The 15018-nt window shown below is 35.4% G+C and overlaps 1 protein-coding gene across 4 annotated transcripts; it reads left to right on the top strand.

Moving 5' to 3' along the window:
• The first annotated feature begins 659 nt into the window (after positions 1–659).
• Positions 660–14882, top strand: LOC138327452 (uncharacterized). 4 transcript variants are annotated; one of them, XM_069273540.1, is made up of 12 exons: positions 666–1087; positions 2463–2750; positions 4064–4276; positions 4673–4802; positions 5257–5877; positions 5996–6376; positions 8349–8732; positions 9096–9226; positions 9618–9958; positions 10077–11034; positions 11137–11158; positions 11610–14882. In XM_069273540.1, the coding sequence occupies exons 2-12, from the start codon at positions 2469–2471 to the stop codon at positions 11927–11929; spliced, it is 3783 nt and encodes a 1260-aa protein (XP_069129641.1). In that variant the 5' UTR covers positions 666–1087; positions 2463–2468; the 3' UTR covers positions 11930–14882. The 4 variants fall into 4 exon arrangements, with proteins under 4 accessions (XP_069129644.1, XP_069129641.1, XP_069129642.1 ...); XM_069273543.1 differs by lacking the exon at positions 11137–11158 and having other exon boundaries at positions 660–1087; positions 11610–11805; XM_069273541.1 differs by lacking the exon at positions 666–1087 and having other exon boundaries at positions 2612–2750; positions 3074–4276.
• The last annotated feature ends 136 nt before the right edge of the window (positions 14883–15018 follow it).

Genomic DNA, 15018 nt, shown 5'->3' with positions numbered 1-15018 from the left:
GATGAGTTCGATATTGGTCAAAATCCATCAATATTTGAAGAGTTACGGGACTTTAAATTCATCAGAACAGAAATATCCATGGTTTTCGCTCGATAACTTGAATTTTTATGGTCCGATTTCAACCGAATTTGGTATATTGCTTTACATCAATGAGATCTTAGATGGGTTCGGTACTGGTCAAAATCCGCCAATATTTGCAAGAGTTACGGGACTTTAGAATCGTCAAAACAGATAAATCTTTGGTTTCCGTTCAATAACTTTAGTATTTATTGTCCAATTTCAAGGAAATTTAGTGTATTGCTTTACTATTAATAAGATCTCGGATAGGTTTGATGCTGGTCAAAATCCGTCAATATTTGCAAGAGTTACGGGACTTGATAACTTCACCTAATTATTCAAGATGTTCCACCACTGACAAATGGTATTTTTTCACTATAAAACAGATAAAAAAGAAAGTGTAATAAGTAACTTTTGCAACTGAAGAAAAATATTGAATTGTCTGCTCCCGTTTTTTATAGTGAAAAAATACCATTTGTCAGCGGTGGAGCATCTTACTGAAAAAGATAAAAGTATTATAGCCTAACTGAATGTCACTATAGGTTAGCCGGGACAGAGCCGTCTCTGATGTCAGTTTTCTGGTTTATTTGGTTAATGTTTAAAACATACGTATAGTGAAAGTAATGGATAAGACATCAATTCGAACTTGTGTTTTATCAAAATACCTCCATGAAATCTACATGACGTTGTTCTATTCATATTACATACGAGTAGCTGTTTACTTTGGGTACATCCAGGTATACTTTAGGCTTGACGACACGAATATGTTTATGAAATGTGTTCATGTGTGTAATTTAGGTCACTGAAATATCTAAATATAGAATTAAGACACCAAATTGTATACTCGGGAAATCCCGGAAGTTACATTTGAGTGACTGCGACATTTGTAGATTTGTCATGGGGTATATATAGGTACAATGTTTAATTCATAGAAACGGAATGATATTTCAGTGGGTATTTTGACCAATTCAGGATTGGAACAGATGTCTTGGAGACAGATAGGCCACACATGTAGGCTAAAGAATAACAGGTGGGTTGGGTCAGTCGATCCATGTGCATACATCTCATTGCATTAAATAATTTATATAATTTTAGTGTGTCTCGTGCTTATCTGATTTCATTGGCAGTTTAATTTAGTATTAGAAAAAAAACAACTTAATCTTGTATCGTCATGGAGCAATATATAGATTGGTATTTGACATTGTTGAAAACGGAACTATTAGGGGAAATAACTCTATTTAAATAACTTTATTTAAATTATTCGAAAACATTCTAGAATCGATCTGAAATTACACCAGTATCAATTTTTTTCTGTAATTATTTTAACCTGTTCAGTTTATGAAAATATGTACTTTTTGACATGCTGGTTTCTGTACCAGTTTTGACCTACAGTTCTGGATTTACAAAAACGTTGTAAATGGAAACAAAGATTATTTGGTCTGGACTTGATTGGTCTTTCCCCTGTCAAATACAGCATATTTCCACAAGAAAGAAAACATTGTTTTTAATCAAACTATATTATTTGCACAATATGTGAAAATGGCTATTAATCAGTACGTTGGAGATTAGGCATGAAGCCTATGGATTGTTCACTACTTTGATTTGTTGTTGTTTTTTTAATGCTGTTTTGTTAAAAGGTATACAGGTATTTATCTAGAACATCCTTTCACCTTGCGCATCATTTGAATTATTCTTGGTAAAAAAAATTTCGACAAAGAATATGATTTTAAAATTTTAAATCCTGCTGTATAATTAGTTATATTAGTAAAATTTCTAAATTGATCCAAAACTTAGCAAATTTTAATATAGAAGTTAGTAGAACTATAGAGAAAGGAAGTTAGGGGATGAAGGGATCAGGTTACATTAACTTCGCTAGTCAAGGATTTTTATACGGAAAGTGTGTAATGAATACCTTTGGCTAGCGAAGTTGGGGTTATATATGGGAAGTTATGGGAACAAAATATAAGGTTATATAATGAAAGAAATTCAGGACAACAAATGAAATTAATGTGTAGCATAAGGTTGTTTTGGTTAAATTTCTGACATAAATATGTAACGTGAGGTAATGAAATGATCAACCACCTGGCCGGTCAAGTTATCATTTACTATCTAAACCAGATAGAAATAAACAAATCCACAGAAAAAGAGTCTATGGTTTGTATACATACATCAATTATAAAAAAAACTCGCAACGCTAAATTAGTGAAGTATAGGGTAAATGCCTCATAGATAATTGTCATTTTAGCTTAGTTGTTCTTGTTATAAACAGGACAACTATAATCTCAATACTACTTCTCATTTCCTTGTTATACGTACATGTATTATACAAATGATCGATATGCGACATAGCCTATCTTTTGAATAGTAATTTTTATTATGTTGATCATGGATGTTTAACATTCTAGTTAATCATGGAGAGGAAGCCTAAACTGGTGGTTGCCATCAAAGTAGGGTATGCATTCTCAGGATATGCTTACTCCTTCCACGAAGACTTCACACAGAATCCGTTAAAGATTGGTACGTGTTCCTGGCATTCCTCTGGTAGATACACTGCCCTGAAGACGTCCAGTGCCATTCTGTGTCGTCCAGATGGCACTTTTCACTCCTTCGGCTACTCCGCAGAGGACCATTATATCAGCCTGGGGGAGGAGGCTGATCGCTGGTTCCTCTTCAAAACATTTCCACAGTACAAGGTAAGTAAAGCCCAGGTAGCTACCGTTACTGGGGGGCTAACGTCCTCTGTCTACTACGATCCTAATCAGTGATTGTAAAATTGGATTGATATGATGTTATGTATGACACTAAATACATGTAGTTATGAGATAAGGGAGATAACTCCTATAGCTTTATTATCAATACATCCTATAAAGGTCATATCATTAATATAGGTTGTAGAACTTTCTAGAATATTATCATGTATAAACAATTATGTTTGTAAACATGTTGATTATAAGTAGAGGTCTAGAATGATCTATTTCCAGAAAGTTCTGTGTTTTTATTTGTTTACTGTTTTTAGTTAGATATTTCTAGAAGTAGAAGGTTCTCCAATGTTCTTGAATTAGGGTTTAGCTAATCAGAACTGTAATGAGACCTGTAATGAGACATATCAAGAATTGTACAGTGCCATATTAGATTCTATTGGGAGAGCTATTGTGACTTTATCTGTGGATTATTACAACATTTTGTGTGGATTTATTCATATTGCCTGGAACTTTACAAATCATCTGTGGACATTCATTTTCCTCGTGGATTTGTGATTATTATTAATTTGAAACCTGGAAGGATCAAGGATTATACCAGGACATTCGCATACAGATAAGTAACACTTTAAATCATCGTATTTCTCTTGTACCACCACCAATTACTTTAGATATTGTAAACCATCTCTGTATAATATTGTATATATAATTAAATTGTTTTTTGAATATAGCTGCTGGTTTCTCATTTCTGTTGTTCGTTCATGTAACAATGACGACAAACCATATTGTGTATTCTTGTTTTATTATAAGAAGTTTATTTCGGGTCCTTAAAAGGGGAAATGAAATCAATATGCATATGTATTAAAATATGATAAATCTGAGATAATGTATAATTAAAGATGAGTGAATTACTGGAGATCAGGTATTCTTATTCAAAACAAAACTAATTTGCATGTAAGGAGGATTTTGGCTTTGCCTTCATTTTCTTATATTTTAACATTAATGATGGTTTACGTAAAATTTAACGTCATTATCTTTTGCTGATTTCCAGAATCTATGAAATCCCAGAATGGTTGTCAATTTATGATGCAATTATTGTAATACTGATATTCGTTAGTTTTAAGTGTAACGTCCTCTGACTCACGTGTCTTTCTGAAACCATTTTTATAATTCCACATAACATGTGCTTTAAATCGACCAGACATTAAAAGATGCTTTGATTACTCTTTGCTTATTTTTACATTCATTTGATTACTTATATCTTATTTTAACAAAAGACTCTCGTTAAGTCCGAGTTTCTATTCCAGGAGATGGATCATACTAGTACTATGAATGACAGCACGGGAAAGAAAGGTCTTCTTGCGATGGATTTGTTTAGTATGGCGATGCGATACTTACGTGAGAACTTGTGCGAGAAGCTTTGCGCCCGGCTCAACAACTTAGCTGACGAGGACATCAGCTGGGCCATTCTGACCCAATACTCATACAACGAAACATTCATTATGGAAGCCGCAACCCAGGTACGTGTTCTAACTCCGATTTATCGAAAGAAAAGTACAGACTAAACTTAAAACTTAAGTTTTCTCCTTATGTAACCTATATGTAAAAGAATTACTTAAGTCAGTTTGTTTCCAGAAATCGGGACCATTCAACTGAAGTGTCATGTCAATAGTCAAGTTAGAGTATTGCCTAAAGATAGGTCTTTTATTCTCCACGAACATGTTTTATGTTTGTAACCTGCAATGTATACTTATGAGCTTTGCGTTTATACAAAATTCACTGCCTTGTGCTTATAACTTTGTTTTCTAAGAAACAACACTGTAAGTAGTAGTGAACTTAACAGGAGCATATTTCGAAAGGATGCTATCTTTAAATACCATTGTTTGCATTTCCATCTTCATTGTGTTTGATAATAGGCTGGCATGACACAAAACGTAACAGTTCTAACAAAGATGAACGCGGCCTTGACCTACTTAAAGTGCTCCTCCATGTTTAGGGGAAGAGCTTTTAAACCGGGTGGAAAGTTCCTCATCGTTGATGCTGCATGTACGTATTTATATTAGCTTTGGGACGCAATTAAACGACAAATGCTCGTGGATGTTTTCAATGATGTAGTAACCGTACCTCATACACAATATTTAAAGTACGAATCTAATAGTTCATGTATTTCAACAAATGCAATTGAAATAAATGGAAATAGAATGTTTCACATTATAATCATTGATCGATATATTGTCTATTCAAACATCAACCAAACAAAAAATATGTCCTTTTCTAGTTGATAAAAACTAGTGTTTTTTTTTTTTTACTTTTGTTTTTCTTTATTTTCGTCCAGTCTTTGAAAATTCGAAGTTTTTTGTGGTGGAGGAAAGTCTTAATACCCTGAGAATGTCCACTAGTATAGTGTTCGTACTTTCTGTTATGATATCACATATTGATCACATGACCCTGATCAGTGAGTGAGTAGTAATTTCTAAGTTTTTACCTTTCTTGCAACCAGGTATGTCGGTTGATCTGTCAACATGTGATGGCGATAATGGAAAGGTGAATGCTACAAACCGGATCACAGTTACAACAGGCGGTCAAATCCTTAACAAGGGCATCATGAGTCTTATCGAGACTGTCCTGGGGGTAGAGGATTTGTCGGCACATGATGACGTCACATCCTTAATGAAAGAGATCGAATACAAAAAGCGGCGAATTAAGCCAGGTTCCAGGGAAACGGTTGTCTTCCAGCTTCCTATTAGGTACAAAGATGCCAAGCCCGTAAACAAGAGGATAGCGGGAAAGACCATTCCGGGTGTTCTGGATGACGCAGACTTTGACGGCAAGGTGAAAATTGAAGACGGAAAAGTTCACATCGATTTTGAAGTGATTGAAGGAATGTTTATGGCGTGTGCCCGGGATGTTATAAGTTTGTTGCTGGATTCCCTTCAACGTAAACTGTTAGAGGATGTGATCTCGATTATAATGATTGGAGGATATTCTTCATCCGCGTTCTTACAGAACGAAGTCCGCCGAGCCTTTCCAAAGATCACAGTCCATACGTTGTTTGAATCAGACATCGCGGATCTGAAAGGAGCTGTTATATTTGGTCACTCGAAAGGAGTACTGGAGATACGTAAGTGAAATCCATTGGCTTTGTATGTGATACAATATGTTCAAGCTCTCTATCGGTCTGTGGTACATTCATAAAACCATGTTGCCAAGTCTTAATTTATAATATTTATCAATTTCAGACGATTCCACTCGACTCAGCGTAGAGAAAATCCAGCATTATATAAAAACCCTCCAGGACCGTACTGAAAAAGCTCGAAATATCAGGATAATTATAGTGGGTCAGGAAGGAGTCGGGAAAAGCACATTGTGTCATCGCTTATTGGATGAGGACGATAACGTTATGGAGGCCATATCTAGTACTGATGGCGTAGATATATTCATACAACGATTCCTCATTGATATGGACACAAAGAAACGAATAAAGCTGGAAGCGAACAAAGAAACACAGAATGTCAAATCAAGAATCCAACAAGTACTGCTCAAAAATAAAATAGCTGACAATACAGAAGAACATGACTTTGAACTCGCGGAGGTGAATACGGATCTCGAGACAACATCAGGTTTGTTTGCCTTATTTCGAATTATAAATGTTTGCCATTATTAATAGTCTGATTAATCGATCTCTGTTTATTTATGATTTATTAGGTTTCCGATAATTAATCACAACTCCCTATTTCAACTGTTCGGTTATGGTAATTATTCACAATAAGTTGCTTAATTCAAATGTAATCCTTTGTCAAAGTATTGAAGATAATAACTATCAGAATGCAACCTTAAGCTAGTGCTTGATATAACGTGATTACCTATGGAATCAGGTATCTTAAACCTAAGTTTGTACGTGATTTTTGCCTTTTTGTTAAAGCTTCTTAAACAGCATTTGTTAGTTTAATGTATTGAGGTTAGTGATTTCCTGACTGCTCACATTTCACGTTAATTCTTGATAAAATTGGCATTAGAAAGTTATGCAGTATTCTGATAAGATGTAAAGATATGTCTAAATCGTAAGGTAAGGCCCGGTTTTAGTCCATATAATGATGTCCTTGTACTTACAATCGTACATCGTTGCTTTTGGTGTTGCTTATGATATATAGATGTTCATGCTTATATATTTCATATCCTTCTCTAGATTTCATGTTTTAAATGAAGCCTAACAAAAACAAAAATTATGGCAAGCTAATTTAACATTTATTGAAGGAGCAAGGCCTATCCCGTATTTAATCGAATTATATAAGATATCTTATATAATCATATATATATATGATATCTTACATCTTACATCTTATATCTTTATAAGATATCTTATAAAGTATATAAGATATCTTATAGATTATATAAGATATCTCATATATTATTTAAGATATCTATATAAGATATCTCATATAGAAATTAAATAAGATATCTTGTATATTTATATAAGATATCTCATATCGTATATAAGATATCTTATTTCATTTTCTATATAAGATATTTTATATCGTAAATAAGAAATCTTAATTGATATATAAGATATCTTATATAATTGAAATCTCGTTGCTATATAAGATATCTTATATAGAATGAGATTTCGTAGCATTTAAAACCAGAAACTAATTCCCCCCTCGAGCATCATTCGGAGCACTTCGGACCACATCTTAGAATCGTTCGCAATGACAGAGATGGCACTGAAAGGGAGAATCAACCGCTGTTTGGTTGTATTCAACGATGTATTGAAAACACAGAAGCAGTTAATTCCCATCACTCAAGTTGTCAATTCGAACATAGCGACAATAAATATATTGGCTAAAATGGTGACTTATACATGAATACTTTTGTCTCGTTCAACCAAACCCTTGATAATGGCGTAGCATGCGAAGCCAACAAGAGTCTGGCTGAACGAGTAGTAGTATAATATACAGCTCTCTATGACTTCCGGGTATGGAGACTTTATTTCTGGGCCTTTGTTGAAATCTCGTTCCTTTATAAGACATCGTATATAGCAACGAGATTTCAATTATATCTTATATAGATAACTTAAATGAGATATCTAATATAATATATATGATATCTTATATAGGATTAATTAAAAAAATATATTAGATATCTCATATATTATGTAAGATAGCTTATAGAGTATATAGCATATCTTATATATATGCAGTGAAATTAAGGATCGACATTGCTCTTTGAATAAATGTCATGTTGATATGTCTGTTTAGGGTTACATTAGCCAAAAAAAAAAAAAAAAAAAAAAAGGTCGGCAGGTCGGGAGGATTTTCTTTCTTTTTTTAAGTGTCTTTCACTCTGAATCCCGACTTTAATTTTTTTGTAGAAAAGTGGGGAAAAATTACGGTCGGGGGTAAAAAAAATAGGGTCGGTCGGGTAACCCTAAACAGACATATTATTTTTTTGGCCTGATGGAAAAGAAAAAAACCCGGACTTGTAAGGGTTCAAATTACCAGGTGTCAGCATGGCCTTCGGGAACTTTAATTATTAGGTTCGCATTACTGGTTTATAACGTTATCGAGATTATATACATGATTCATTTCCTTTCAGAATATCAAAAGATCACTACTGAAACTGAAGACACCGTACTTAAAAACGAAGTACACCATGAGACACAATCACAACTCCCAAAGCCGAAATCGCCAGTGGCAGCGGATGATACAACAGAGAAGAATACTTTACTGGAAGCCATAGGGACTAACGAAGACAGATATGAACACTGGGCAAACGATCTAAGAGGACTGATTGACGTGACAGACAGTACGGATGATCCAAATACCAACCAAGCCTATCTATCATTGTGGGACTTTGGCGGAGAGGAGTCGTACTACAGTACCCATCACATCTTCCTCAGCAGTGATGCCATATTCTTAGTGATTTATAACCTAGAAGAGTGTATCGAGGGCACACAGGAGGCATCCGATGTCGCAATAAGTATGTCAATGTTTGCTGTATCTGTATCTACAGTGAAAGCTAAAGCTACAGGCTGATACTTTTTATAAATAGGTGCACACGAAGAAATCCTAAATCTCAAAAGAATGTACGAAGGCGTAAATTTGTATCTTAAATTTGCATGTATTCATTATTATGAGCATCGGGTGAAGACAGGTCATGCGTCAAACATTATCAAGGCCAGCAATTTTACACTTGTAACGGAAGTGTCAAGATAATTCCGTCTTATGTCAAGATAATTCCGTCTTATCAATTGTTAACACTAATAATTTATCTTTTATGCTCTTTTGTATCTTTTATGTATCTTGCATATCCTATACCATTACAACTTTTCTGGTTTTATAGAAAGAATCAAATACTGGATTCGCTCCGCTGTTAATTGCTCAGAGAAAAGATGCAAGAAAAATGACCATTGCTCCCTCGCCACACCACCAATTATCCTGGTAGGAACTCGTCTCGATAAACTATCTGGAACGGTAAGTATAGAAAGCCTAAACCTACAATGGAATTCACACGATTTACCATATCCAAATGTTTGTTCTTTACTAATCAAATAATCTTTAGTGAATTATTTTCAACTTTGTGTGTTCAAAAATGAATTGTATTGTTATTACCGGTTTACAAGTACATATACTATAAAGGAATATAACTATATAGTATTATTGAAAATTAATGTGCTTTAGTATAAAAGTAACTTCATATTTATTGTAATCGACACGTTGCATATGATAGGGTAATGGACTACTATAAGAGATATTAGTCGGTATGTATATGATCTGCTGCAAGTTTTCATATGGATGGCATGCACTGCTTTCGTGTCAAGACGTACATGGATTGGGTTTTATTCATCGCATTATCTTTAATTAGGATGATGAGATCGAACAGAAACTTGGCAAATTTGAAGAAAAACTATGCGGGATGGCAGACATTCAGGCAATTAAAAGTCATATTTATGGGTTTCTGGAAGTTAACAACAAAGTCAGGAATCACGTGGGAATCGGACAGCTATGGGACGCCATTTTAGAGGTGGCACCGTCACAGTCACAGTGGGAGAAGGAACTACCTGCACGGTGGCTGGCTCTGGAAAGAGAACTGATGCGACTGAAAGAAACTGGCGAAAAGGTCATGTCATTTGCGGATGTTGTCGCTCTTGGTAGAACATGCGAAGTGGAAGTCAAAGATGAGACAGAAATACACATGTTCCTAAAGTAAGTGTGTTTAGAGATTGTTTTGTCTTATTCAGTATATATATAATAGAGAATGAAATTATTTAACCACAATATGTTCATTATATATTCTTCAATAATCATACTTCTGTTCTCACAGGTATCTCCACTACACTGGCTGCATTTTATATTTTGGAGAAGAAACAGAAAGTCTTGATTCAATTTTGGCGAAAACAGTTATTCTTGATCCCCAATGGATTGCTCAGGCGTTTCGGAAAATCATCACTGTGCCAAAATTCGTTGGTCGTAAAGACAAGCGAGCCAACTTCTTGTGGAAGATGTACAGACAATCTGCCACCTTAGACATGGAGTATCTACAGATTGCATGGAATCAAGATAAAGGAATGAGATTTTGGAAATACAAGTCAGTCATTCTTGCTTTCATGGAGCGACTAGGATTGATCGTTAAGCCAAATCAAGAGGAACCAGCCACTGATTATGTGCAAGTCGGTAGAGGCCTAGACGTATTGGACAGGACCACACCCGAAGAAACCTATGTCGTTCCGTCCCTATTGTCTGGCCAATTAATGTCTTTTCCTCGAAAAATGACGGACAGATATGCAGTACGAACAAGAACCCTGTGTCTCGTCTTTCTAAATAAGGGTGTTCCTATTCAGGTGTATGATATACTTCTGGCTGCATGCATTGAAAAATACCATATTCTTAAAACAGAAGAGGAGATCTGTTTGGGAAGAGGGTTTGGGATTTTCAGTATTGACCCTGTGTGGTCAGTTGTCATCAGCTGTGGCAGGAATATCATCAAGATAACTTTATTTAAACAGACTCCAATCCCAAATATCGAGCCTGGCGCCGGATTGAGGGTTAGGTTGTTTGTGGAGGGAGCACTCCGGGACATCTTGGAGATGTATGCTCACAGGGATTTCAGATTCACATACCATCTACATTGCAAACCAACTGTATCTGATAGGGACGTCACACTTCCTAAAACGGAACTAGATCAGCGCAAGCTTTTACCTTGCTGTTCGTCATCCAAGAAAGATAAACACTTCATCCATAAACACGAGTTACGGCCATGGTTCTCAGAAGAAAGGCCGCCGGTATGTAACTCATTCATTTCATAAAATGCCTTCTTCCATGTTTATTTATTGAAATTTATATGTCTGTTTATATTGATGTTTTAAATGACTTTTTTTTTTCAGATACAAGATGAATATGAGGAAGGTAGGAAATTAACTTGTATCTAAGATAATCTAAATATAGACGAGTAGAGATGTTTCACCATCGTTAATGATCGGAAAGCAAAGCATTTTATTCGTACCCCTGACAAAGGCTTTAATCTTTTTTGTTCTTTCGGTGTGCATGAATCAAAAGGTGCTATCATTGTATTTATTTTTGTATTTTATATTATATACCTAAAAACAAAAATATAATAAAACAATGAACAATGTAGAAAAACATCTGAAAATAAGCATGTCATCCATATCCTTCGTCAACAAAGAGTCATGAGCCCTAAAGTATTCATGATGGAAATCGACTTCTCCGATGAGCTAAATGTTTGGAAAATAATACTTTAAACATGAATATTCTGAATCGTTTTACTTAAATGAATTCTAATTGATTGATAGGTCACGATATGGTTACCCTTTGTAATTTATGCCATTGCTATTTACAGAATATCAGTTGGCATCTGAAATACTTGATCGATGTCCGACAGAGGTAGAAATGCTGGGACTGTCCAAGGTACTTGGTAAGGAGTATTTTGAATTTTTCATTCTGCTGGGACTCGGAAGTACAGACATATCCTTGATCAACATTCAATATCAGAGAGAAACAATGATTGTGAAATTCCTGCACATGTTTTCGACATGGAAAAAGGCAGAGGGCAGCAAGGCGACAATCAGAAGGATCATGGATGCCATGAAAACATGTGGACTGGATAGCAGTGAGGTAGTCCGAAGGGGTGTTTTCAATACAATAGTACAAGAGTACTGATGCTAGAGACTCAATATCAGTGAGGTAGTCCGAAAGGACATATTCAATACGGTTATGTCGAAGGTCTGGTGCTATGGACTCAAAGGGCGTATTCAATACAATGATACGTTATAGCTCTAGTTGCATCAATGATCCTTAACGTTAAGGAATTCCTTAGCTTAAAGTCTCCATCGAAAAACATTGCATACGTTAAGGGGGAGATTTAAGTAAAAAACCGACTGCCTTACTCTTTTAAGTTAAGAACACGTGTAAAGTTTAAAGTGTATAGAACATTGATGGAACGGGGCTCAGGTGTTATGGACTCAATATCATCGAGATGGTCTGACCTAGCTAAACCGGTAATGTGGTAGGATTGGTAAGATTCATTAGATGCCATTGACTTATTGTGGCAACTTTAGTGATATTCATGAGATGTCATTGACTTATTGTGGCAGTTTTAGTGAGATTCATGAGATGTCATTGACTTATTGTGGCAGTTTTAGTGAGATTCATGAGATGCCATTGACTTACCGTGGCAGCTTTTGTGAATTACATGAGATGCCATTGCCTTACCTTGGCAGCTTTATTGAGATTCATGAGAGCCATTGACTTACCGTGGCAGCTTTAGTGAGTTTCATGAGATGCCATTGACTTACCTTGGCAGCTTTAGTGAGATTCATGAGATGCCATTGACTTACCTTGGCAGCTTTTGTGAGATTCATGAGATGCCATTGACTTACCTTGGCAGCTTTTGTGAGATTCATGAGATGCCATTGACTTACTGTGGCAGCTTTATTGAGATTCATGAGAGCCATTGCCTTACCTTGGCAGCTTTATTGAGATTCATGAGAGCATTGACTTACCGTGGCAGCTTTTGTGAATTTCATGAGATGCCATTGACTTACCGTGGCAGCTTTTGTGAGATTCATGAGATGCCATTGACTTACCTTGGCAGCTTTATTGAGATTCATGAGATGCCATTGACTTACCGTGGCAGCTTTAGTGAGTTTCATGAGATGCCATTGACTTACCTTGGCAGCTTTTGTGAGATTCATGAGATGCCATTGACTTACCTTGGCAGCTTTTGTGAATTTCATGAGATGCCATTGACTTACCATGGCAGCTTTTGTGAATTTCATGAGATGCCATTGACTTACTGTGGCAGCTTTATTGAGATTCATGGGATGCCATTGCCTTTACCTTGGCAGCTTTATTGAGATTCATGAGAGCCATTGACTTACCGTGGCAGCTTTAGTGAGTTTCATGAGATGCCATTGACTTACCTTGGCAGCTTTTGTGAGATTCATGAGATGCCATTGACTTACCTTGGCAGCTTTATTGAGATTCATGAGATGCCATTGACTTACCGTGGCAGCTTTAGTGAGTTTCATGAGATACCATTGACTTACTGTGGCAACTTTAGTGAGATTCATGAGATGTCATTGACTTACCGTGGCAGCTTTAGTGAGATTCATGAGATGCCATTGACTTACCGTGGCAGCTTTTGTGAGATTCATGAGATGCCATTGACTTACCGTGGCAGCTTTTGTGAGATTCATGAGATACCATTGACTTACTGTGGCAGCTTTAGTGAGATTCATGAGATGTCATTGACTTACTGTGGCAACTTTAGTGAGATTCATGAGATGTCATTGACTTATTGTGGCAACTTTAGTGAGATTCATGAGATACCATTGACTTACTGTGGCAACTTTAGTGAGTTTCATGAGATACCATTGACTTACCGTGGCAGCTTTTGTGAGATTCATGAGATGTCATTGACTTACTGTGGCAACTTTAGTGAGTTTCATGAGATACCATTGACTTACTGTGGCAGCTTTAGTGAGATTCATGAGATGTCATTGAGTTAATGTCTCTTATTCCATGTTGCAATAATCTGTATAACATCAATTGTCAATATGTACTTCCTTTAATTGTTTCGAGCTTTTAAACATTTTTTTTTAAATCTTGAATAGAAACTTGTTATTTTCATGATTTCTCTATAACTTACCGTCTAGAATGGACACCACAAATAAATAAAGATATCCTAATAATGTAATATGTATTTAGAGATGTCAATTGGTTTAGGTTTCGAAATATGAATGAAAATATACACGAACATTCCACGGTACACATTTATACTGATATAGGAACTTCACAATGACATTCAAATTTGAAAGATCAATGTCTTAATTGGTAGTTTACGCCTATTTACGAAATTCATGTCTATTTGTAGTATATAATGTAAGGATTTATAGTCAATAAAGATTATCTCTATGACTGCCATTTTAAATTGTTTACATCATTTTATCTTGTATGTCTATAGTGTGAGGTTGGCTGGGCATTTGCTTGTAGGTTTTGATACACTGTATATGGATGGTTGTGCAAACCATAAATGCCATCAACATATTGTTTTTATTATTATTTGAAAAGCTTTTCAATAATTATTTAAACAATGTAATTAGATATCTTCATCACCGCTCAGGACACATACAATTTTACATTTACATAGCCAAAAGTTCAGCAATGGTATTTAACAACGAAGATAGGCCTAACTTATGTACGTGCTAACATTTCCATGAATAATCGTGGAGACAATTCATTAAATGATCATGCATAACCAAAATGAAACCAATGTAAATCTGAGTGGTAGCTATCCACAATCCCCTTACCCATATTTCCAGTATGTAGGTCCAGTACACGGATCTATAATGTAATGATTTTCCCAAAACATGGCGAATAAGGATAATTGTTACTCATTTATTACAATGAGCTCTTTTACAACCGCGATTTGAAGCAATACTGGTACGTTAATTGCTAATTAGACAGAATATCTGATGTCAACATTATTGCTTTGAAAACTTATCTCTGTTCTGTATACATGTATATATATACAAGTAAATGTATGTTGATCTTTTGTAATTGTTTATTGTGTTCATGATGATAAAAGTGAATAAAAAGTGAATTTTTAAAACATATTGTCAGTATTCTTTATCCCAAGAAATTTATAGCTTCACATCAATACCAAATGGTTAGAGATTCTCGACTAGTCTTTGTGACATTGACATAATATTAGAATGCAAGTTACTGGATCCTTTACGCCGAGTAAT

This window comes from Argopecten irradians, chromosome 7 (genome assembly GCF_041381155.1).
Source record: "Argopecten irradians isolate NY chromosome 7, Ai_NY, whole genome shotgun sequence".
Classification (NCBI taxonomy): domain Eukaryota; kingdom Metazoa; phylum Mollusca; class Bivalvia; order Pectinida; family Pectinidae; genus Argopecten; species Argopecten irradians.
Note: the sequence above shows the minus strand (reverse complement) of the source record. Positions and strands in the feature narration are given on the sequence as shown.